The 26427-nt window shown below is 38.1% G+C and overlaps 2 protein-coding genes across 4 annotated transcripts in view; one reads left to right on the top strand and one right to left on the bottom strand.

Annotated features, from left to right (window-relative positions):
• Window positions 1-10192, bottom strand: part of RAB2B (RAB2B, member RAS oncogene family) — a 15471-nt gene extending 5279 nt beyond the window's left edge. The window contains exons 1-5 of one of the 2 annotated variants that reach the window (XM_019713564.3): window positions 9769-10192; window positions 9474-9545; window positions 7010-7077; window positions 1573-1655; window positions 1267-1359 (exon numbers count right to left, since the gene is read on the bottom strand). In XM_019713564.3, the coding sequence (XP_019569123.1) occupies window positions 1267-1359; window positions 1573-1655; window positions 7010-7077; window positions 9474-9545; window positions 9769-9814 (362 nt within the window). In that variant the 5' untranslated portion in view covers window positions 9815-10192. The remainder of the gene's footprint in view (window positions 1-1266; window positions 1360-1572; window positions 1656-7009; window positions 7078-9473; window positions 9546-9768) is intronic. The other variant, XM_074328024.2, reaches the window with a different exon arrangement.
• Window positions 10088-26427, top strand: TOX4 (TOX high mobility group box family member 4). 2 transcript variants are annotated; one of them, XM_019713562.2, is made up of 9 exons: window positions 10088-10225; window positions 10435-10503; window positions 19220-19462; window positions 20345-20605; window positions 20955-21185; window positions 22523-22603; window positions 22993-23736; window positions 25044-25207; window positions 25992-26427. In XM_019713562.2, exons 1-9 carry the CDS (start codon window positions 10220-10222, stop codon window positions 26050-26052), a joined length of 1860 nt encoding a protein of 619 aa, XP_019569121.1. In that variant the 5' UTR covers window positions 10088-10219; the 3' UTR covers window positions 26053-26427. The 2 variants fall into 2 exon arrangements, with proteins under 2 accessions (XP_019569121.1, XP_074184123.1); XM_074328022.2 differs by lacking the exons at window positions 10088-10225; window positions 10435-10503 and adding an exon at window positions 10662-10811.

Below are 26427 nucleotides of genomic sequence, written 5' to 3'. Positions count from 1 at the left end.
TTTTTGAGGGAAACACAGCAACATTCAACATCAGAACACCACATGAATTACAAGCTTAAGATAGTTCAGTGTCAATATCAGACCACAATAGATGCCGTTTATTGCTTCATATCTTTGTGAAGCTGAATTTTTGGCAGCTGGTGTGATAAAAAGCAAGCATTGTGCAAAAATCAATTTGGAACAGGAAGTGAGAGTAAAAGTGTCCAATCTTGATTCCAAGGTTTAACAAGCTTTGCAATGCCCAACAGATACACACAGGTCATTACCGGTAGTAAGTAATTATGACTATTTAAGAAAGAAATTTAAAAAAAATTTTTGTTTTAATTTATGCTTTCCATTTTTCAAACAGTTATTAAGTTGTTATGACAAAAACACTTACACTGTTTAGATTTATTTAATAACAAAACTGTTACTTGTTTTGGCTTATGAGTGCCGTAGAAAAATACTGAAAATAAAAAGTGTTGGGGAAGCTATGGAGAAATTAGAACCCTTGTGCATTTCTGGTAGGGATGTAAAATGGTATAGCCACTATGGAAAACAGTATGGCAGTACCTCCAAAAATTAAACATAGAATTACAATAAGATCCAGCAATTCTACTTCTGGGTATATACCAAAAAGAATTGAAAGCAGGGATAGATATTTGTACACCCATGTTGACAGCAGCATTACTCACAATAGCCAAAAGGTGGAAGCAACCCAAGTGTCCATCAATGTGTTTACCACATTTTGTTTGAATAAACAAAATGTGGTAAACACAGTTAATGGAATACTATTCAGCCTTAACAAGGAAGGAAATTCTGACACATGCAACAATATGGATGAACCTGGAAGACATTATGCTAAAAGAAATAAGCCAGTCACAAAGGAACAGATACTGTATGATTTCACTTATATGAGGTGCCTAAAGTAGTCAGATTCACAGAGACAGAAAGTAGAATGGTAGTTGCTAAGGCCAGTGGGATGGACGATATGGAGTTAGTGTTTTATGGGAACACAGTTTCAGTTTGGGAAGATGAAAAAGTTCTGGAGATGGATGGTGGTGATAGTTGCAGAACAACGTGAACATACTTAATGCCAAAGAACAGTACACTCAGAAATGATTCAAAGGGTAAATTTTATGTTATATATATTTCACCACAATATTTTTTTTTACTGAGGTATTAAGAGCACCATATACTAAAAGAGTTTGGGGACCAAGTGATTCAATGTCTATAGAGTAGCTAGGTGACTATTCGTACTTATTATTTATTCAAAAAAAATTTTACCTCTTATTCCCAATCAGCATGATAACCATGTTGGAGCTAGAATGTTGCCGAGCATCTTCTAACCATGAGGTCAGGTGGTTGAAGGTTTCACGCCTACAGCAGAAAAGTTTAGACAGTGGGTCTGAGGCCCATTTCAAGATGACAAAGAAATTCCAAATGCATGGGAAAAGGAGAAAGGCTATATGTGTAAAGAAAAATATTAGGCCATTCTTCTTCAGCATTCTTACCAGAATCAGTAGACAGAAAAGAAAAATATTTCGAGCCCATAGGGAAGAGCCTCCCTTCCCCTCATCAGATCTGACTCACCTCGTAATGTCGTACACCAGCAGTGCTCCAGCTGCTCCCCTGTAGTAGGAACGGGTGATAGAACGGAAGGATTCTTGCCCAGCCTTTCCCACCAACATGGCAACAAAAAAATCCCAACAAAACCAGGTTATTTCCAGGGAACTGACATGATCACATGCCACTCTAACACAAAGGACTTAATTTTTTAAATAATTCCTATTAAGAAAAGCGAATCAGGGAAAGAAAACATGACTGCCCACGGAGAAACCCAGGTGGGAAATTAATATTTTTCAAAGGGAATGCAATTGGTATTTTGGGTAGGTCACTTCTTCCTGTCTTCCAAGACCACCTATCAAATTGCTGACTAACACCCCTGGTTCCCAGGCACTAAGTGCCATAGCACCCCACAGTCCGTGTGACAATCAGAGACATTGCCATACATTTCCTAATATCCCCTAGCAAAGAAAAACTGGAAACAGGACTAGAAACTCAGAGTATGTTGTACTGTCAATCCAAACATGATGTTGAACACATGAAATTAACATTTCTTTTCTGTTCCTTTATCTGTAAAAAAGAAAATTATCTTAGAATGCCAATATCCTGTCCAATGGAAATTTCATTTTAATGGATCAACGTAGAAAATTAGTGAGATACCAAGCACTTAAATTGGGCATATGCTAATTGACCTTTAGTGTTCCACTAATAAAGGCAGGACTACCAAAATGTCCCTTTGCTGAGATCTTGTCATGGCAAATAGGAATAAGGAACAGGGAAAGAAGCCCGGGGCCCAGGACAGAGTTTTCCTTGAAAAAATCCAACTGTTCACATTCTAATCTCATTTCCAGTTGGGGTCAAGATACTAAGTTTTTCTCATAACTGAGCGATTTATTAATGCCCCCACATACTGGGTACTTTTGCTTTCCTGATGGAATAGGTTTGTGTTTTTTTTTTCCCTTATAGGTTTGTGTTTTTCTTTTCCCTTATTTTTTTTAAATAATAATATGAATACCCTGGGCATTGAATCTACCCTATTAAGAAAGTTTTCACATTCTTGAAATCACTTATCCTTATATCCCTACATAAAAGTAGGGAAGGAAGACTACTGTTCATATTTTAAAGATGGGAAAACTAAAATGTGGATATGGGAAAATTAATGGCCTTCTTATAGTATAATAACAATAAGATGATACCAGCAGTAACACAAATGGGAAAAATGAGGCTCAAAGCGATAAGTTCAGTAACTAGCCAAAAGTTATAAAGTCTACAAATGCCGAATACATAACTTAAACTTAGGATCCTAGTACTTCCTAGCACAAATGTTTGTTCCCTTAGCCATTACATCATATAATCTAAACCCGGATTTGAAGGTGAGAAGAGAATTCCAGTACACTAATTCTAAGGTTCCCTTTCCCACAACACAAGAATCATACAGATGTTTTGTTGAGTAGCATACCTGTTAGAACACGAGAATCCAAAAATAATTCTAAAGAATTTGTTGGTAATATTAGTAATGCTTTAAAATATAAAACATACTTTTTCCTTCTAAGAACTCAAAGTTTTATTTATTGACTAATCGTTTTATGTCTTAAATTAATTCCTGTTTTGCTTTTATCTGTTACTGACTTTTTTCCCTCTCGCGCTATTGTTGAAAGACCCTCTTTCCCTGTGGCCTACTAGGATCTAAAAGAGAAGCTTAAGGGAAGCCCACGTGATGGTTGAATCACATGGCAGCATTTAATTTTAGCAGCTGAAAATACTGCCAGTGGGTCATCAGAAAATGTCTTTTACAATCAAATCACTTCACTTCTTCATCTCAGTCCAGTTCATAAACCAAAGTTTGTGAGCCAATATGCTAGAAAGAGTGAGCAGTTCAATTGGGGCTGCTCTGCATTAGTCTGAGGTACGTTTGTCCATCCCCAGTAAAAAAATCTGAAGCAGCAAAGACTAAGATGGAGGTTTGATAAAGAGAATTAACAGTTTTCTATTTTTTTTTCAAGTGGAAGCATCATATTATAGGTTTAAGATATGTAGTTGGAAGTATTAATTCCTACAGAGTCAGATATGCTTATTTCCTAAGAATCAAAATGCATTCCAAAGTAAAATACAAATGAATTTGGGATTATTTAATCACTATTTTATATTAGCTATGGTACAATGCCTCTTCATTTAGCATGGTTATTTGGGCAACTATACATACAGAATGAAGAAAGAGAAAAAGAAGTAACATGGCTCTATAAATCCTTCTCAATAACTAGAACAGTGACAGCAAAAAGCTGGGTAACTTGATCTCTTTAAAAATACCCTTCATGGTAATCCTGAAATATCTGCATGTAGGATGGCTTTGGAAGTGAAAAAATGGAGTCAGTGAAGTGGGAAGCCAAGGGGGCTAAACAATGGACAGAGGATCAGGGATGATAAGGGACAAACATCTGGCTTACATGGAGAGTGTAAGGAGACAGATACATTATAGGCAGGAATCTCTTAAAATTTTCAAAATAAATAGAAAAACCCAGTATTCTGAAATCTGATTTTTTTTTTTTTTTTATTACTCAACAAAGATTAGTCCAATCTCAGAGCAACTACTAAAAGGAAGTAGAAAAGAACCAGGTCAGTTGCATCTCAAGTCACTATCAGGCCATATGGTACTTGAGGATCATGTGAACAGAGCAGTGGCTCTCAACTTTCTTATTTTATGGCCCATCATGCTTCATATTAGCACTTAAGGGGGAAAAAGTCAGCAAGCCAACACTCAGACACTCTATGACCATGACCATACCTCTAACTGGCAGCTACTATGTCTCCTGGCGTCAAAAGATACAGTTTTGGAAATGACAGAGGTTTAAGTTAAGAAGACAGAATCTAGCTAATACCAGTCTTGACACCCACAGGCTTCACTCTTTGTCACCTCCTCAGAATTTGTCCTGTGGCCAAATATATCTTTGTGGGAAATACAAAAACCAGGGGATAATAAAAAGGAGTTGCAAAACTTACTTGGAATAATAATGACAAAAAAACCTTGAACCCCAACAATAAAAGGAGAAGGAAATAAGTGGCAGCTGTTTAAGAAATATATGAACTTAACTTTGGCAACAGATATAGAGTAATACCATTTAGGCTTTATTGGAAGGAAAAAACGAGAGACAAAACTAGCCAAAAGAAGCAAGTTTGGAAGTTTTAGAGTTATCTGGCTAGTGCTACTACCATCAGGGCTGTGAAATGACTCATCTTCCTATAATTAGGGCAAGCCAATACAGTTAAAATGAAAAATCTGATCAGAAGGGCAAAAGATTATTAAAATGCTTGCAAATACAACCAACAAATGCACAGGACAATATCATGCCACTTAAAAGCAGCTGATCAATCAGTGCATCCAAAGTGACAATGAGGCTAACAGAAAAGGACTCTGTGCAAAAAGGGTCTAGAGCACCAAGTCACTACTTTTAAGACAGACACCCGCATGTGTTGGGGAACGTCGGGTAGGGAGAGGGGAAAGGGAGGAAAAAAAGAAAAAAATCACTTGTGAACTGCTTGTAGATATAAGGGCTTCAGTTCTCAGTTCTGAGAAGAAACAGAATCAAATACTATGAATTAATAAAAAACAGGAAGAGATTTTAGCTGAATAGTAGGAATATGTGCTACCTCCCTTAAACTTGAAATAGAGACTGAACATTATTTTTCCTAAAGAAGACAAAAGTACAAACCAAACTGAGATAATGCACATGAAAACAATTTATGTGGATAAAGCAAAATTAGGTTAAGTCAAACTAAATTTTGGCAGTACTACATTTGTCAAATTTTAAAATATTTATAACCTTGACCCAGAATTTCCATTTCTGGGCAGGCAGTCCACAGAAATCCTCAAATATTTGCATAAAGATGTAATAAATAAGAATGATCAATGAAACTTTGCAGTGGTGAAAAATTGGAAACCGAAATTTCCATCAATGGGAGGATGGTTAAATAAATTATGGAACAAGCATTCTATGCTCCTATGCAGTGATTTTTAAAAATGAGGTAGAATGGAATTACCTTATGACCCAGCAATTCCACTGTTGGGTATCTATCCAGAGAAATTCAAAACACTAATTCGAAAAAATATATGCACCCCTATGTTTATTGCAGTATTAGTCACAATAGCCAAGACATGGAAACAACCAAAATGCCCATCAGTAGATGACTGGATAAAGAAACTATGGTACATTTACACAATGGCCATAAGCAACAATGAAATCTTACCAATTGCTACGACATGGATGGACCTGGAGAATATTATGTGAAATAAGTCAGACGGAGAAAGACAAATAACATATGATTTCACTTACATGCAGAATCTAAAGAACAGAATAAATGAACAAACAAAATGGAAATGGACTCAGAGAAATAAGGGAAAAACAAACAAACTGATGGTTGCTAGATGGGAGGGGGTGGGGATAGGAGAGAAGGTAAAGGGATTAGGAAGTACAAATTAGTAGACACAATATTGCCATGGGGATATGAAAGACAGTTTGGGGAATACAATCAATAATGTTGTAAAATTTTGTATGGTGTCAGATGGGTACTTCTCTTATTAGGGAGACCATTTCATGGACTGGGTAGACGCCTGACCACTGCACTGTACACCTGAGGCTGAAGCTGAATAATATTGAATGTCAACTATAAATAAATAAATAAATAAATAAGTAAGTGTGTGTGTGTGTGTGTGTGTGTGTGTGTAGTCACAGGATGCTGAGTACAGCATAGGGAATACAGTCAATGGAATTGTAACAGCAATAAACAATGTCAGAGGGATATTAGACTGGGGGAGGTTATCACTTTGTGAAGGGTGTAAATATTTAACTATTACATTGTTTTGCACACCTAAAACTAATTTAAAAAGAAATAAAATAAAGTGACTTTAAAATTTTAAAAAATTGAAAAAAGAAATAAGGTAGATTTGTATGTACTGACATGAGAAAGTCTACAAAACATAAAGATAGCTAAAAAAAAAAAAATACCTTAGTCACAAAGCTAAGTCTACTTTGCCACAATTCTAAAAACTAACAAAAGCAAAACCACTACCATATATTTGTTTCTATTTATGTATCTAAATACAGAGAAAAAGCCTGAATCAGTGATAGTGGTTTACTCTGGTAACGCAGAAACCAAGATTAGGAGGGAGAGAGGTTTATGTGTGCAAAGGGGAATTTAACTTTTTACTCTATACATTTATATTGTTTGTTTTTATTTTTTACTAGAACAAACTCATATATTACTTAGGTAATTTAAAATAAAAATTTAAAAATACGACATTCATATCTGTAACTGTAACAGAGGAAAATGAAAGCTTCCCTATATCTTCCACTTCACTCTTCCCCTACTCTGATCTCCACCATTAGCTCCATCCTCATAGCCCTTCCATCAGACTTTAGTGTTGTATTTGGATCTTGGTCAGGGAGTAAATTATTTTGTCCTCTCTCACCGTATCCCAGATTTGCAGTTTGATTTGTTTTCCATCAATGTTGACCATACGGGCCCCAAACTCCACACCTGTCAGTGAAGACCAAGAGAAAAAATGTGATTGTCGTGAACAGCCATGTTGAATGAGAAGTTCATGCTATTTTTCAATGTGCTAGTGACTTGTCCTCTGTCTGCATTCAGTGCCACTAAGCCTATTACTACTATTTGAGCCAATTAGTTTTTTGTTCCTTGAAGTTTCATTTCTTTTCTAGAATTAAAAACTGTGTTCTAGGTGATAATTTCAAGAATGTAACCAAAAAGCAGATGTGGGGATAAAATGAATTAAGAAGTCAAATAGAAAAGGTGAGTAAATTTTTAACAACGTTAATTAACGCTTAATTTGATTAGGTAATGTTTAATTTTGTAACTTTTTAAAAAATTTCTAAAATTTTAAAAAATATTTCCTAGCATTTTTCTCAAAGTCACTCTCTACTCCTCTATATGGAACAATATTTTTTTGCAATTCTAGATTTTTTGAGAAAAGAGCCTATTTAAGAAATAAGTTCTCAAAAATGATATATTTCAGATTTCCAATAATTCCCAGAGTTCATCAGAAAATAGCCTTCCTCACAGGAGTATGGAAACTGACAGTCTCAATAAAGACTTTGGTTTAACTGGCATTCATCTTCTTTCAAGGTAAGATCAGGACAAAGATTAAAAATCAAAGGTCACTTGCATTAAAAACACTTGATCATATGTCAGACAATTTGTCCTATTTCCTATTTTTTATACAGTACTTTACTTGAGGAATTCTGATTTCTAAGTAAGAAAGAGGACTAATCTAGCTTCATTCAGTGGTCCCACATACAATATATCAAAATATCACCCTCAACTCTAAGGTGCTGAAGTCAATAAGATACAAAAAAAAAAAAAAATGTTTCTTACTACTCTAGACTGCGTCATCAAGAATAGTGATAGCTAATGCAAAAAGTTACTATTTTTTTTTCCTTCTGGACAATAGGAATGGAATTTCAATGGGGAAGAATTGAAAAATAAAACTGTCTCCTTTTATGCAACTTTCTCTAGTTATGCACTCAGAGACCCTTCATTTTGCACATATTTTCTATCCAACTGCCTTGTTTATTTTGGTACAAAGGATTGACTTCAGAAAGAAAACAGCATATATTGGACTCTGGGGAAAATCTGATCACATCATTCCTCAGCTTTAAAACTTATAATTTACTCCTATTGCCTTCAGGTGTCTCAAAACTTGGGTCTCTATTTTATTTTCTAGCTTTAATTTTTGTCATTTTCCACTTCAAATTTCATGCTCCAAACGTGTTAAATTACTTTGTTTTCCAAAGGTAACCTGATCTCTGTCATTCATAAGCTTCTGCATATGTTATTGTTTCCTGCCCTGATCACTTTTCCCTCATCTCTATATCCCCTTTGCCTGGCTAAGTCCTGCTCGTTCTTCGGTTTTCAGTCTTTCCTTATAAAGGTGGTATCCTCTCCTCCTTTTTTGCAATAAAAATTTACTTGTCAGTATACTGTATCTACCCCCAGTCCCACCTGCTACACCGGAAGACTGTAAGCTTCTTAAGGGCAGGCGCAATGTTTGCCTTTTTACACACTGTATCATTAGTTTATCACAGTGTGGGTGTCCATTAACATTCATTTCCAAAAAAATATTTTCCTGTTGATGCTACCCTCTAAATTATTTTCTAACACCATTAGTTATTTGACTCTGAATAAGTCCTGTGGGAGCAGTAGTAGCTTCAGATTTCAATAAGGTGGGACTGTAGATGGCAATATGGTAAGAATGGGAGCTAGGGATTTTATTCAGAAACTGTTATTTCAATGGCAAGAAGGCTAGTTTTGTACGCATTCTTTATTTTGGCTGAGGTTATGGATATTATGGGGAAGGGGTTGATAAAGCCCCATCAGGCCATGCCTTATCACAAATATGTGGGAAATGTTTATACTTTCCAGAATCTCCTGGAACTCTATCAAGCTTTTTTAAAAAAGTTATTAGTTTCAGCTACCTTTTAAGTCTAGGATGACTCTTGAATTTTCTTCTTCCTCTCCAACACACACACAAATCTGTATATTGGTAATTACTTAACACACACACACACACACACACACACACACACACGAGGCTACCACTAATTTACCGCAAAGCAAGGTGAGTTTTTGAATTAGTTAGCTTTCGTGGGATTTTCCAAATATTCAAATTGCATTTGGAAAAAAAACAACTTATTCATACCTCATGCTTATCTCTAAAGTTACTTTTCAATTATTTGCTCCCCATTACACTACTCCCCATTTACAGCATTTGATTGGTCACTCTTCATTTAACACAACTTCGTACTATTTTAAAAGTAGGGGGAGCTAACTTTTTACTTTAACCTTGAAGGCTGCTAACTTTTCACTTTAGCTAGTCATGTTTCATTATCTGTTCAGGCACAGGTAGATGCACTTACCTATTGTGAGGTCGTGAACAGGCTGGAACCGCTTGTCTGTAAACTGCAGGAGGAGACATGACTTCCCCACACCTTAAAGAGGAGGACGCACGCTCAAGGAGTCACGCCGCCCCGGAGCCGGCCGGAGTCGGGGTGTCTGGGACTGGGGAAGGGGAGCCCCGAGCCCCGCCCCCGGCCGCCCTGCCCCCGCCCCCTCTTCACCTAATCGCCCAGCCCACTGAGCCCCGCCCCCACGACCCGATTTGGGAACTTCCAATCCCCGCCCCAGCTATGAGGGCAGTCGCCCGCTGTGTACCTGTGTCCCCGATGATTATGTACTTGAAGAGATAAGCATAAGTCATGTTCCCGTTTCCTCTGGATTCCGGGTCCGCCCGACTTCTAACAGCCACTTACCTCCGGCCTGTCTAGCCACTCAATCCGCCGATATCCAGCCCCTCTAGCCCAGATCACATCTCTATTGCTCTCCCCAGAAATCCTCTTTTGGTCGGAGCAACGGTAATACCCAGACACCCATTCCAGGGACGCCTGTAACACTCTTGTGCCATTATCCCACCAAGCTCCAGGGGGCGATAGCTAGCCTCTCCGTCCTCTCGGCCTCCCCGGGTCTGACTCGTAACAGCCCTACCGCGCCCCTTCCAATCAGCGAAGAGCGACGCATAGCCTTGCGGAAGTGACGGCAGTTCCGAGTCTTGTGGGGGCGGTGGGAGCGATGAGGGGACTGAGACGGTGATAGCCGTTGTGTGAAAATGGAGGTAGGAACCTGAGCGCTGAGAAGGCTGACAAGAGAGTGCGACCGACCGGGTTGAAGCAGAGGCGGGAAGCTGGGCGGAGACGCGGCTGACAGGACGGGAGAGAGCGGGATTTGGGGAGTGTTGTCAGAATGTCGGGGTCAGAATCCGTCGCTACAAGCTAACTCCCTGCTCCCCCTAACTTATCCCCGCGGCTTTCTTTTGGTTTCCAGTTTCCCGGAGGAAATGACAATTACCTGACGATCACAGGGCCCTCGCACCCCTTCCTGTCAGGGGCCGAGGTGAGCACGAGGTGCCGATGCTGGGGGCGGGGGGAGGGCGGTGGGGAGGAGAGGGCACCAGGGACCGGGGGATGGGAACCAGGGGCCGCGATTGGTGTTTAGAGAAAAGTGGCAGCTGCTTCTAGAGCCTATGAGGACTAAGGGGTAGACCCAGGAAGCTGCTGTCATCAGAAAAGCAGGACGTGGGAACGCGCTAGCGTATTTCACAGTGATTCTGGATTTGAAGACAGTGGAATTGTCTGTCTCTACGTTGGGGAGAAATAACTACGACAATCTTGGGGGATTGAAGAAGGAGGAGAATATTTTAGGTAAAGAAATTGGGATGAGAGAAGGAGTTTACCCAGCAGGGGTTAACTGAGCATTGTTCATTCTTGAACCAAACTTTGTTAGGGTCTTTGTTTCATATTAATTTCCTACTCAGTGATAAAAAAAGGTTAATAGTTATGTTAACGTACATGGTGTTAGCTTGTTTTGCTAGTGAAGGATGAAAGGAAATACGTAGTTGGCAGAAAACATGAAGGAAGTAGAACATGTGTTTCTGTTTGCCAGTGACTCATTGTGGGGAGGTTAGGTCACCTTTGTATGTCAGTTTCCCCAGCTGTCAAATAGCTGTAATAATAGTTTCTTACGATGTTGTGAAGTAGAAGTGATGATTATGGTGAGGTCCTTCAATATTTGTGGAAAAGCTTTGGTTGAAATAATTGTCACAATATAGATATGTGTCATTTACTTAGGCAAGGCAAAGATGGAATAGACAAGAATAAATTTCCTGTTCTTTGAGAAATTCTGAAATCTTGAGCTTTCTACTGTCTTTTGAGGACTTTAATTTTTTTTCCCAAAAGTGGTGTGAACCCTTTGCATCAGTATTTTTTTTTCATTTTTTTTTTTGGTACCAAGAATTCTCAATTGCTGTTGAATGGGCTTATCCTGTAATAAATCCTAACGTTTTCATGGATGAGAATTAAATCGACATGGGGCAATTGCTAGTTTTTAACTTCTTTATTGCTATTATTATTTAAGCAGAGGAAAGTGTGAATCAAATGAGCAGCAAATTTAGAAACAATATAAAACTAAAATCTGTCTGATGCTCTATAGTCTCATTGCCAGTGTCTTCTGAGTGATATCTCCATGGTTTAATTTCATTATTAGGAGTATTGTAAATCTCACATTGGCCATATTCACATGAAAAGTCCATCATTGCCAATTTCTTCTAAATCAGGTCTCCAGAATTTAAATTCTTTATTTAGAGTGTTTGTAAATTCCACATTGGCCTCATCAAGAAATTTTCCAGGTTTGAATATATCCTTTGTTTTTGCTTTTATGACTTTGAGCAATTTTAAAAAACAAAGCTATTTTGCCAAGCTCATAACTAAATTTTAGTGGCTTCCTTTAGCCTAGAACTCTGTCATTGTTAACAGTTTCCTCATTACAATTTCTTCACCATCTCTTCCCGTTTTTTTGTGTGTGTTTTTTAACCTTTAATTGGTTTGTGGTTTTTGTTGTATCTGGTCTTACTGTGAGCCTCATAGAATGAGGTAAAGGTAATATTTAAAAATTTTTCTTTTAGAAGAAGAGTGATTTTTAGAGTTTTTTTGCAAGAAAAAGATGTCCACAAAAGTATTGATCTTAAAAAAATTGAAAAATGGGATTTCTTTGAAATTAGTAGCTTCTTTTCATCGAAAGATATCATTAAGAAATTAAATAGGCACTCCACAGATTGCAAGAAGATAGTTTAATACATGTATCTAACTTATATTCAGAATATATCAAATAGTTCTGCACAATAAAAGAAAGGATCCAATTTAAAAATGGGCACGAGAAATTTTTTTTTGTTAATGTTAGGGATTTATTTATTGAATACTTTCTAAGTGCTGAATTCTTTGCAATGTCATGATGGGAGGCAGTGCACAGTGATGGAAAGACCTCTGTTCAAATACAATCTCTGTTTCTTATTACCTTTTTTTTGTCATCACTAGAGTTTTTCTTTTTTCAGTTAGAACTACATATAATACATGTTTCAGGTGTACAACATAGTGCTTACACATTTATATAACTTATGAAGTGATCACCCTGATAAGTCTTAGTAAGGACAAAACATGTACTTCATAAAAGAGGTTATCCAGATTGCCATTACGCATATGAAAAAGTGTTATCACTTACCAGGGAAATAAAATCATAATGAGATACCATTGCACAGCCACCAGAATGGTTAAAATTAAAAATACTGACAATCCCAAGAGTTGAAAAGGATGTTGGACAAGTCTTAATCATTGCTGGTGAGAGTGTAAATTGATTTCAACCACTTTTGAAAACTGGCAGTATTTACTAAAGATAAATATATCTAGGGGTAGCTGGTTAGCTCAGTTGGTTAGAGCGTGGTGCTAATAACACCAAGGTTACCGGTTTGATCCCTGCATGGGCCACTGTGAGCTGCGCCCTCCTTATAAAAAGGAAAAAGATAAACATATCTACCCTGTGACCCAGTAATTCCACTCCTTGACATATATATATGTGTGTGTATGTATGTATGTATATATATATATATATATATATATATATATATATACATATACATATACATATGTATATACACAAATATATATACACACACACACATATGTATACACACACACATATGTAAATATAATGAATGTATATATTCACCAAAAATATGTATATTCACAGCAACTTTATTCATAGTAGCCAAACACTGGAAACAACCCAGATATCTAGGAATACTACACAGCAATAAAAAAGAATGAACTACTAATAAGTGCAACTTGTGTGATCTCAAAAATATATTGTTGAATAACAGAAGCCAGACATAAAAGTAGACACTATGTGAGTTCATTTTTTAGTGAAGATGAGGAATATGCAACACCAGGGGGCGACCAGATGGCTCAGTTGGTTAGAGCATTAGCGGGATGGTGGGCTGCGCCCCCTGCAATTAAGATTGAAAACAGTGACTGGACTTGGAGCTGAGCTGCGCCCTCCACAACTAGATTGAAGGACAACAACTTGACTTGGAGCTGATGGGCCCTGGGAAAACACACTGTTCCCCAATTTAAAAAAAATAATAAAAATTAAAAATATATATATACAGCACTAAACAAACAAGTGTTGGCGAGGATGTAGAGAAAAGGGAACCCTTGTGCACCATTGGTGGGATTGAAAATTGGTGCAGCCACTACGCAAAATACTATGGAGTTTCCTCATAAAAATTAAAAATAGAACTACCTTATGACCCAGCATTTCCCTCCTGGGTATTTATCCAGGAAATGCAAAACACTAATTTGAAATGATATATGCACCCCTATGTTTACTGCACACTACTCACAATAGCCAAGATGAGGAAACAACCGAAATGTCCATCAATAGTTGAGTGGATAAAGAAATTGTGGTACATTTATACAATGGAGTCTTACTCTGTCATAAAAAAGAATGAAATCTTACCATTTGCAATAACATGGATGGACCTAGAGAGTATTATGCTAAGTGAAATAAGTCACAAAGAAAAACAAATACCATATGATCTCATAAGTGGAATCTAAAGAACAGAATAAACGACCAACTGAAACAGAAATAGACTCAGAGATAGAACAAACTGATGGTTGGTAGATAGGAGCGGGGTGGGGGGTATGTGAAAGGTGAAGGGATAGGAAGTACAAATTGGTAGATACAAAATAGTCATGGGATGTGAAATACAATATGGGGAATATAGTCAGTAGTATTACAAAAACTAGAGTGTCAAATGGGTACTAGACTTATCAGGGGGATCACTTCATAAATCATCAATGTCTACTACGCTGTATACCTGAATCTAATATAAAATAATATTGAATGTCAACTATAATTTTAAAAAATATATAGTTACGATATGTAAAGTACAGCATAGGAAATATAGTCAATGGTACTGTAACAGCTATGTACGATGTCAGAGGGGTAGTAGACTTAGGGGATTATCACTTTGTGAGGGGTGTAAATGTCTAATCACTACAAGTATGTTGTTTTGTACACCTGAAACTAATATTTTTTTAAAGACCTTAAAAAAAAGAATATACAATGCTAAACTATGGTGATAGAAATTAAAATAGAGGTATCTGTTCCAGAAGGGAAGGAGTATTGACTGGAAAGGAGTAGGAGAAAAGTCTTTTAGAGTGATGCAAATATCCTGTACCTTTGATCTGGGTTGTAATTAATTGGATGTTTACGTATGTTAAAAATTCATTGAGCTATACACTTAAAATTTGTATATGTAAGTTATACCTCAATAAAATAAGGAATAATAATTTTTAAAGTGTAGGTGTCCAGAGAGGCAGGCTTAGCATTTGTTACAGCATTGCTTGAAATAGGAAAGCTGTATAATTTGAAGGGAGTTTAATCTTTCTGTTTCATTCATCTTGACTTTTATATAATGATACTGTGCTTTGAGCACTTTGGGGAAATAATGTCATAAATACACTTATCCCTAAGTAGAAAAAGTATTTATATCATTAGAAGCAGGTAATGATTTCAGGCTGAATTACTAAAAATTTCACTATTATAACAGTCTTTAGGAGCAATTATTATTATTATTTTATTGGGGAATATTGGGGAACAGTGTGTTTCTCCAGGGCCCATCAGTTTCAAGTCATCGTCTGTCAATCTAGTTGTAGAGGGCGCAGCTCAGCTCCAAGTCCAGTTGCTGTTTTCAATCTTTAGTTGCAGGGGGCGCAGCCCACCATCCCATGCGGGAATTGAACCGGTAACCTTATTGTTGAGAGCTCGAGCTCTAACGAGCTGAGCCATCCGGCCATCCCTCTGGAAGCTCAGCGACAGCTCATTGTCTTCAATCTAACTGTGGAGGGCGCAGCTCACTGGCCCATGTGGGAATCGAACCAGCAACACTGTTGTTCAGAGCTCGTGCTCTAACCAACTGAGCCATCTGGCTGCCCCAAGAGCAATTATTTTAATAACCCACAATACCAGTGTACTGGTAAATAAATAGGTGTCAGATTAGAACAAATTTTAAAATGAATAATCTACACAAGAAACTATTTAAAGAAGTACTGGAATGTGTGTTTTGATATGGGGCAGTGTGAAATAGGAGGGAAATATAATTTTTTAATTTTTTTCATTTTATTTATTTATTTTAGATTTTATTGGGGAAGGGGAGCAGGACTTTATTGGGGAACAGTGTGTACTTCCAGGCCCTTTTTTCCAAGTCAAATTGTTCTCCTTTCAATCTTAGTTGTAGAGGGTGCCGTTCAGCTTCAAGTTGTTGTCCTTTCAGTCTTAGTTGTGGAGGCCGCAGCTCAGCTCCAGGTCCAGTTGCCGTTTCTAGTTGCAGAGGGCACAGCCCACCATCCTTTGCGGGAATTGAACCGGCAACCTTGTGGTTCAGAGGATGCGCTCCAACCAACTGAGCCATCCGGGAGCTCAGCGGCAGCTCAGTTCGAGGTGCCGTGTTCAATGTTAGTTGCAGGGGGCGCAGCCCACCATCCCTTGCGGGACTCCAGGAGTTGAACTGACAACCTTGTGGTTGAGAGCCCACTGGCCCATGTGGGAATCGAACCGGCAGCCTTCGGAGTTAGGAGCACGGAACTCTAACTGCCTGAGCCACCGGGCCGGCCCGAATTTTTTATTTTTTGGTTCTCTCAATATGTAAGCACCTTTGTTTATAAACTGTAATTCCCGAATTGCTTCCTCCCCTGAAAAGGCCCAGGAATTTAGCAGAGAAGGAAAAGAAAGCTGAGTGAGACGGTAGCTGCATCATGTTCCTATGTTCTTCTGTGTCCACATCATCTTTTTACTTTAATATTTGCTACAGTTTTGTTTTATATTTGACAGTCTAGGGTATGATCTAGTAGTAGATGTGCTAAAATAAAATAACTTCCGATAATCCTACAGATCATTTGTGATATTAAACGAGATTTAGAATCAGTCTCTGTTTATTCTAGCATGTGCTTTGCCCTTCTGTATTAACTCTTTCACTGCGTTGATTTTGTTTTTTTTCCAAAATATGTCAAAAATCCACAAAAAATAGAAAGTTGATATTTTGACTATTTTATGCATTTAATAACATTTTGAGCTGCTTTGTACATAAATGACATTTTTATTTTATTTTAAACCTTTGTTACATGGTGATAAATTTATCATTATATTGAATTTTAGCAAAAAATACTCAAAGCATATTAAGTGGTATCAATTAGATTTAAGTATAGATAAATTAGAACCTAACGACATTGATGATATAAAAAATTTATTACAAAATGTTACATAGTATGACATACAAAACATCTTTGTTATTGATAGTGCAAGCCACAGGAAAACATATCCGAATGCCGCAACAAATTAATCATTGTCATTATTTTACTCTTCTTTAAGGAAGAAACAAACAAATAAACTAATATCTGCCCCCAAAAATACCATTAAAGCCATGGATACTGAATAACAAAGCTGTTTCCAGGGGGTGGTGCACAGAAAGAATGCCTTGTTGATTCCATACAATGGAATCTCTGCATGTCTCGTCTTTTCAGTTTAGTCAATGAGAGCACTGCAGATGGTTTGTGAGGGGTAGTCCTTTGTAGAACACTGGTCTTTTGTTTTGGATATGAATTTTTATTCTTTTTCAGATCTAATTAACAAATAGTATCATTTTCACATCTCAGCAGAGTTGCTTTTTTATTTGTTGTGATACACAGAAAAGGATAGGCACCTTTTGCTTTGCCCAATCAACCTGTATCTTTTAAAAGAATTGAAAACCACTATTACATAACTATGAATCTGTTACAATAAATGTTTTCCCTGATCCTTTTTTCTGTCCCTGTAGCATTTTTGTTTGTTTGCATGAGAATTTGGTTAAAAAAAATTGTTGTACCCCCTTCCTGAAAAATGCTCACCTGAAACTAAATTGAAATTTCAGAGTCATGGATCTGAAGTTCAGAACTTCCACACAATAGTAAAAATGATGAATTGTGTGCTGAGAAAAGTTCAGCTCATTGGGAGAGTTTTAGTTTTTCCCATCAAGAACTGCCTGCTCCTATGTTCCTTATGCTACTGTCATGTTAGAGCCCAGACAACTACCAAATTTTTACCATGCTAAGTAAAACAGAAGGATCCTTCTCTAGAGGAGAAAAATGTAGAAATGAAGCTATATATATATATATATATATATATATATATATATATATATATATATATATATCCTTTTGTATTCTAGGAAACATTTCTGTTTGCAAATGTGATTCAGAGATTGGGCATTTCACAGATGTACTTTATCCCCCCCTTACTTTCTATTAACTGGAAATATTCTTTTTAGCAATATCTTCATTGAAATAAAAATGATATTAGTGAGACCCTTCCTGGGTCTAGAAAGACCTCAAGGAACTCTTAGGACATATTATTTAATCATGAAAAAAGAATGTGGGTGCCTATTGAATTTGATCGAATCACTTGATATTTACTATGCCATGTGACAGATTGATAGAATTGAAAGTTTCTAAAATTTCAAGTACCTATAATTGGTTGGGACAGGTGGAAAGTTAATAATAATTAGGATATTAATATTATCATTAATAACAATGGTTAATAACTGTTATTAAACTTATATATATCAGGCAATGTAATAAGCATTGTGTACTAAATCCCATTAATCCTCATAAGAAAAATACAAGATTACCTTTACAATTCCCATTTTATAGATGAGGAAAGCTCATTCAAGGTCATATTGTAAATGGCAGAACTGGGACTTGAACCCACATCTCTGACAACAATGTCTCTTGCTATTATTTATAATACTCTGTTGCTTCAGTTGCCATTGTAGTTTTTTAGTGTCAAAAAGGAACCATAGCATTTTATCTTTATGTCAGACATTGGTCTGTTAGCTCCGTGAATGGTGGCCCCATTCAGAAAAAGAATGAATATATTATTATTGTAGTTGGATTGAGAGGAAGTGGTTGAGTCTTTAGCCAGCTGGAGTAATCTTTTTCTTCCTCACTTGCAGAAAGGCTGGGTCAGAGCAAGACTAGAAATGTGCTCAGGAACTGTTAGAAAACCAGTTTGACTTTTGGCTGTACCTATTATGAAGGTTTTTCTCTTCCCTATTATCCTTATCTTGGCATTGTTGGGTTTTCCGAAAATCCTGTACAAATGGGAATCTTATTTGTTGTTAACATCGTAATTTCTAAAATGGAAAAGAGGTAGGAAATAAGTGCGTACATTTTAGAGGGGGATAAGGTTCTGATGACATTACCTTTTAGGATCTGCTTCAAAGGAACTTAAAACAACAAAGTATTGTCTGGTTGACAATGAATTGCTGTGGTTTAACAGCTCAGATGTAGTAGTCATGAAATAACTGCTATCAGAATCTTTAGAGAGATTTTAAGTATCATAGCTAAACAGGTTATAAAATCTGGGTCCTTACTAATGGTGCTGAAAGAATCGTTCATTAGAACAGGCATAATAGTTTAAGACAACCAAGATGATATAGAAAAAGGATACAAAAATTAAAAACTGTGATAATGTTGGCATCCTTATATGTGCCATATGACAAAGGGTATGAAGAAGAGAGTCTTGTTTGTAAAATTAAATAGGTCCTAAGAAATTGATAACAAAAATAGCATCCAAGCTGGAAAGAGGTACACTGAGAATCTCCATTACCTAGCCATGTTGTTCATTTAGCAGTATGCAATTCCTCCTTTTTCCTCTAATTCTTTTTCCTTTTCCCCCTCTATAGACATTCCATACACCAAGCTTGGGTGATGAAGAATTTGAAATCCCGCCTATCTCCTTGGATTCTGATCCTTCACTGGCTGTCTCAGATGTGGTTGGCCACTTTGATGACCTGGCAGACCCTTCGTCCTCTCAGGATGGCAGTTTTTCAGCCCAATATGGGGTCCAGACATTGGACATGCCTGTGGGCATGACCCATGGCTTGATGGAGCAGGGCGGGGGGCTCCTGAGTGGGGGCTTGACCATGGTAAGGGGCAAAACATTTTCAGGCTTACCCAAGCTTATTGGCATGGTGTTAGGGGGACAAAAGTGACTCTCTCTTCCTTCCCTGCGCCATGTGGGTATTACTTGTTCCTCATTCTTGTGGCCAAAGGCTCATCAACAAAGACTTAATTTCTTCTGAATGAATGAAATTTATCATCTGAATCAATTGTACTTTAAAAATGGTTTAAAATTATAAAATGTCTAATGTTAACTCTGAAATGAAAAGTGATTTATTGTGATTTTTGGAAAAGGTTTTTTTCCCCCCTTCTAATATGGCCTTCACATCCATATTCAAATATGAGAGTGAGAGCTGGCACATTGATTTATTCAGACACGTTCTCAACCAAACGTATTGACTGTGAATTAGTATGAGTTATACGGATCAGTGTATTGGGCTTCCAGCACATCTCATCAGTAGCACATCTCCATACATTATATTTGACACCAAACATCCCTACCATTAGCCTTATTTACTGTTTGCCTGTGTATTGTAACTTTAAAAGCCATTATTTTAGGAGGGTACAAGGAGGAAGGTTTTCGTCACCCTGTGTATCATCACTACCTCCAAATTACTGAATAATTTATTTGCTCTTTAAATGAACTTGTCCAAAATTAAGACTTCCATGGTTATTTTTAGTTATTTTGGAATAGGCCTTTGAGTACAAGAAGTGACTTGACGAATTTCTATACTTTATTTAAAAGCTTAATATGTTTTATATGTAGACAAATTATTTGATGTTTAGAGTTTAAACGATGATACAGTGTGGGTGAGCAGGAGATTTATAAACTGTCCTGAAGTCAGGGTGGGGGGGAAGAGTGGTGTTTTTCATATTTAGTGTTTAATTAGTCCTTCTGCTTCTCTCAGGACTTGGACCATTCCATAGGAACTCAGTATAGCGCCAACCCACCTGTTACAATTGATGTACCAATGACAGACATGACATCTGGCTTGATGGGGCATAGCCAGTTGACCACCATTGATCAGTCAGAACTGACTTCTCAACTTGGTTTGAGCTTAGGGGGTGGCACCATCCTGCCACCTGCCCAATCACCTGAGGATCGTCTTTCAACCACCCCTTCACCTACTAGTTCACTTCATGAGGATGGTGTTGAGGATTTCCGGAGGGTGAGGCATTCCCTGCCAAAAATCAAATTTGCCATGATATTCTGGGATAAAATTCTTGGCATACAATGCTACTCTATCTTCACTCCTGCCCTATCATCTCCTCTGCTCTTTTTTGGGTATAGGGTCCTGCCTCTCAATTTACAGTTTATAATGCTCCTCCCAGTCTCCATCTTACTGGTTTTCACATAGTTTACTAATGTCTTAATCCTATTGCCTCTATTTTTAGCACTTCTAAAAATTCCATCCATGTGGCTAGATCATTTCCCCCAAATAAAAGTCCTTTTCTTACAGTTCTCTAGATGTGATACTTCCGCTCTTCCTTCTTATAATTCTCTTTTCTTCCCTGCAGCAACTTCCCAGCCAGAAGACAGTTGTGGTAGAAGCAGGGAAAAAGCAGAAGACCCCAAAGAAGAGAAAAAAGAAAGATCCTAATGAGCCTCAGAAACCAGTTTCAGCATATGCTTTATTCTTCCGTGATACACAGGCTGCCATCAAGGGACAGAATCCCAATGCCACTTTTGGGGAAGTTTCAAAAATTGTGGCCTCCATGTGGGATAGTCTTGGAGAGGAGCAAAAACAGGTGAGCATATAATGAGGAACTAGTAGATAGTGAATGTTCTAAAAGTTTTTAAGGGAATAAAAACTAAGTTTTCTTTTAACTTTCTTACTGTCTTATTTAATACCTGCTCTTTGTTAATGGCATTAATGGATTATCCTTTGTCTTAGAAGCTGCAGCCATACAAAGCCCAGAATACCCATATAAAAATTATTAATCAGTGATTATTGTGAAAACACTGAATCTAACTTTTCTAAGCTTTGTTTTTTTCCACTGTAAAATTAGGCTATTCCTTGGTAGGTTGCATGCTGTGGCTAACTCTAAAGTCCACTATCAAGTTTGGATTTAGAATTTAGTTTAGGATTTTCTCATTGGTTTACTTTAAACTTGAAAACCATTGTTAATCTCCCTGAATTTAATCTGGATTTCAAAGAAATAAAAAGATACAATTGAAATTGAAGATGGCTATAATTATCATTACTGTAGACTCTCAGTGAGTCTACTACTTAATACTTGAAAGAAAAAGATACATTATAGATAACATGTATCAGTTTTCTATTGCTACTTAACAAAGCACCACAAATTTAATGGCTTAAAACAATGGCAATGTATTACTTCTCATGATTCTGTAAATTGGTTGGGTGGTATTCCTGGTGTTCTTGCCTGGGCTCATTCCTGTGGTTGTAGTCAAATGACAAGCTGGTATGGCTGGCCAAGGTGACCTTGTTCCCATGTCTTGCAGTTGGTGCTACTTGTTGGCTGAGATGCCTTGGTTCTCCTTCACATGGCCTCTCATCTTCCAAATAGACTAGACTGTCTTCTTTACAGTATGGCAGACATATAGCAATGTTCCAACAGAACAAAAGATGTCCCATTGTCTCTTTGTGTCACTTCACATTTTAATGGTCAAAATAATTCATAGACTTAACTCAGATTCAAAGGAAGGGGAAATAGGTTTCAGCTTTTAATGGAAGAGGCATGAAAGATGGGAAAAATCTTGCAGCTATCATTGCAAAGAATTTAACACATTCCTTAAGGGAGAGTACACTGGTTATACACAATCCCAGGCTAAGCAGACTGCTCATATAGTTTTGGTAGGATTTGGGTCAGGATTTGTTTTGGTAATAGAAGTGGGCACTGGCTGGTGCTAGCTTTGGAAGAGGAGTTATTCCACCACGACTCCTGTTGATTGGCTGGCTTTCAGATGGCATGGTCACTGGAAAGTTTGCCATGGAGACTGTCTTGATTACTAGCTTTCAGAAGTGTATTTACTAAAAGGAGTTGTCAATATTTAGATTGAGATGAATAGAATTATCAGTCTTTTCTAGGAATATGGGCTTTTAAAACTGTCTTTCCTGCAGGTGTATAAGAGGAAAACTGAGGCTGCCAAGAAAGAGTATCTGAAAGCTCTGGCTGCATATAAAGACAATCAAGAGTGCCAGGTAAGAGGGTTAGGGTGGGGGGATATTTATTTAAACCAATAAAAAAAATTTTTGAGCTGTTTATTAGCAGTTATAAGGCTACTACCAAAAACCTGTGGAACCTATTAATACTGTGTAAAAGCTTAAAAGTATGTAACATGGTTTACCATTGTTTCCATCATAAATCTTGCCAAACAGTCTTTCTGCATTTATCCCATTTTTACTTTAGCCAGGGTAACACCTATAGGCTAACACCTGCTCTTTTCCTTTCTTTTTTCTTTTTTTTAAAATCTGTGATGTATCTCAAAAAACAAAAAAATCGGTGATGTAAATTTTGGGAGGTGATTAGAGTAACTGTGTCCTGGGGAAGACAGTAAATTTCCCAATGACATTTTGTTGTTGTTCTTTAGGCCACTGTGGAAACAGTGGAGTTGGATCCAGTGCCGCCATCACAGACGCCTTCTCCACCTGCTGTGGCTACCGTTGACCCAGCGTCTCCAGCACCAGCTTCAACAGAGCCCCCTGCCCTGTCCCCTTCCATTGTTGTTAACTCTACTCTTTCATCCTATGTGGCAAACCAGGCATCTTCTGGGGCTGGGGGTCAGCCTAATATCACCAAGTTGATTATTACCAAACAGATGTTGCCCTCATCTATCACCATGTCTCAAGGAGGGATGGTTACCGTTATCCCAGCCACAGTGGTGACCTCCCGGGGGATCCAATTAGGCCAAACCAGCACAGCTACTATCCAGCCCAGTCAACAAGCCCAGATTGTCACTCGGTCAGTGTTGCAGGCAGCGGCAGCAGCTGCTGCTTCTATGCAACTGCCTCCACCCCGGCTACAACCCCCTCCATTGCAACAGATGCCTCAGCCCCCCACTCAGCAGCAAGTGACCATTCTGCAGCAGCCTCCCCCACTCCAGGCCATGCAACAGCCTCCACCTCAGAAAGCTCGAATCAATTTACAGCAACAGCCACCTCCTCTGCAGATCAAGATTGTGCCTGGACCCACTCTGAAAATGCAGACTACCTTAGTCCCACCAGCTGTGGAAAGTAGTCCTGAGCGGCCCATGAACAACAGCCCTGAGGCCCATACAGTAGAGGAAACCTCTCCTGAGACAATCTGTGAGATGATCACAGATGTCGTTCCTGAGGTGAGCCTGTTTTCAAGTCTTTAGACCAGTGGAAATGTGTAAGAGCATTTTTGGTTGATCCAATAAAAGGGGGGTTGCTTCTTGACTGTGACTGTCCCACCCATGATACTATGTAGTGTTCTTGGTGAGAAGCATTAAAAGGGCCTCCTGTCCTAGACTGCTCCTTAACTAAGCAGAGTACTGTAGTTCGACTAGAGGTACAACCTCGGCCCAGAGTTATTTTTTGGTGGTACTTACCCAAGGATCCTAAGCTTTGGATGCAAGTCCTTCCATTTCTCCTATGTCTGGACTGCTTGGCTTGATGTTTTTATAAGTGGGGGATGGATAGGGGATATAGCTAGAAAATTCAATTGGTTCATATCAGTGAATCCAAAGTGATATAAACAGATGCCAATTTACCCTAGTTTTAACTTGTACATAACCAGTAGTCATTTTAAAATATGGGTCTGTTGAGACTAGTATCACAATTGAAGCAATGATTTTAAAGTAAAGGAAATAATACCCGTCAGGAAGAAACTGAATCTCCAAGTTGTTTTTTCCTTTTGCTAATGGCACATTTTGTCTTCTCTTAGCCCTATGATCTTAGTTGAGGTGACCCAACCTCTACTCACATTCTTTTGATATTTAAAGAGAATGTCATTCAAATGTAGAATAGTCAGTGATGAGTAAGATTAAAGAGTGCAGTGACCCACCGTGCACTGTGCACGTGTAAAACTACTACCGTGTTTCCCCGAAAATAAGACCTAGCCTGACCATCAGCTCTAATGCATCTTTTGGAGCAAGAATACAAGACCTTATATTATATCATATCATATCGTATCATATCATATCATTATTATAATGACCCAGTCTTATATTAAAATAACACCAGGTCTTATGTTAATTTTTGCTCCAAAAGACGCATTAGAGCTGATGGTCTGGCTAGGTCTTATTTTCGGGGAAACACGGTAGTCGGCCCTCCACTTACACAGATTCCCAGCTGTGGATTGAAAATTCAGTTCACCTTTGAACTGCACAGTAAATCTGTATACACATGAGGACCAGCGCAGTTCAAACCTGACTTGTTAAAGGGTCAACTATAGGGGCATATGGCCAGCATTCCCCCGATGGGAAGAATCTTGTCAGTCTGTTTGGCAAAGTTCTAAAGCCACATGTAGAGGTGGAGACCAAGAATTCACCTTTTGGAACGTTACCGCCATGTGTGAGGGATTTTAACACCTGTTCCTTGATTGGGTCCCAGACTTGACTAGTGCCTGGCTAGTAGGTAGCAAACCTAATCCATCTTTGGTGCTCTCTTCCTCTCATAGGTTGAGTCTCCTTCTCAAATGGATGTTGAATTGGTAAGCGGATCTCCTGTGACACTCTCCCCGCAGCCACGATGTGTGAGGTCTGGTTGTGAGAACCCTCCGGTTGTGAGTAAGGACTGGGACAGTGAGTACTGCAGCAATGAGTGTGTGGTGAAGCACTGCAGGTGAGTTAGTTTCTCTCCTCATAATGTAAGTATTGCTAAATTCATTGTTGGAAAACGTGATAACCCTGAGCATATCAGTGTTACCTGATCTTAGGTAGAGTAGGTTGCTATATATATGTCTGATTATAGAGGCTATTATAGAAAAGTTCTCCAGCTTAAAAAGAGCTTACATTTGTCACATAGACAAAGATGACAAAATTAGCAGTTCCCACTTTTCAGGTACATTACCTTTATGTATGCTCTTTAAGTGTATGGTAATGCATTAAGCAGTTAGTGACTAGGAAGATTAGCTTATCTCCTTAGTGCAAATCAGACCATTTAGGGAATTAGAATTTGAGGAGAAATGGGTAAGTGGTAAGTAGCACGGTAAGGTGCGAAGTATGGCAGGAGTGGGAAGAGTGGGGGAGAGGTCCTGAAGATTTTGCCCATCTCCTCAAGTTTTCCTGAGATTTACCTACATCCATGAAACGAAACATTGGTATTTTCTATCCCAAATCCTCTCCAGTAAACTAGGATCGCCTATACTTGTGACTTTTAGGCCCATTGCCCTAATATTCCTACTGGGTGATACCATCTGACCTTGATGCTACAAGAAATTAACTGGGAACTTCTTTAAGATAGTTTAAAAAAATACAGAATTGTATACCTGAAATTTATGTAACTTTACTAACAACTGTCACCCCAATAAACTTTAATTTTAAAAAAATGAAAGAAAAAAGAAGATAGTTAAAAAAGAATCTATCTAAGCTGCAATTCTAAGTTTGTGTGTCTTTTTCTCTCTTAGGGATGTCTTCTTGGCCTGGGTAGCCTCTAGAAATTCAAACACAGTGGTGTTTGTAAAATAGTCCTTCCTGTTCTCCAAGCCAGTGAAGATTTATCTGCTAGGAACATGTACAAGAGCCTGTTTCTAAAACTCAGTCTGGGTTTCTGGTAGTGCCTGATCTCAAGCCATGATGGTTCTTCATGCTTCTCCCCTTTTTTATTTCAACAAGGGGCCAGGCTATGGAGCAGGGCCATTGAGTTTGCTGTAATCTGGAACTGCTTTTTACTTTCAAGTACAAGCAGAAATGCCGGTAATAATAGCAGAGGAAAGGGTGAGGGGAATATGGACAAGCAGAACATAGGGGTGGTGGTGGTGGGGTTGTTTAAAGAAACTTGTTAGTATAATTGTCATAGGACTTCTCTAAAAGATTATTAAAATTATGGAAGAGTACACATCA

This window comes from Rhinolophus sinicus, chromosome 3 (genome assembly GCF_057876585.1).
Source record: "Rhinolophus sinicus isolate RSI-liver-muscle chromosome 3, RSI-T2T, whole genome shotgun sequence".
In the NCBI taxonomy this organism is placed as follows: Eukaryota; Metazoa; Chordata; class Mammalia; order Chiroptera; family Rhinolophidae; genus Rhinolophus; species Rhinolophus sinicus.
This window is presented reverse-complemented; position numbering and strand designations above follow the sequence as displayed.

Coding starts and splice junctions, on each gene's coding strand:
- TOX4 (XM_019713562.2), top strand. Junction 10,504..19,219: donor CCTTCCTGTCAGGGGCCGAG/GTGAGCACGAGG, acceptor CCCCCTCTATAG/ACATTCCATACACCAAGCTT. Junction 22,604..22,992: donor AAGACAATCAAGAGTGCCAG/GTAAGAGGGTTA, acceptor GTTGTTCTTTAG/GCCACTGTGGAAACAGTGGA.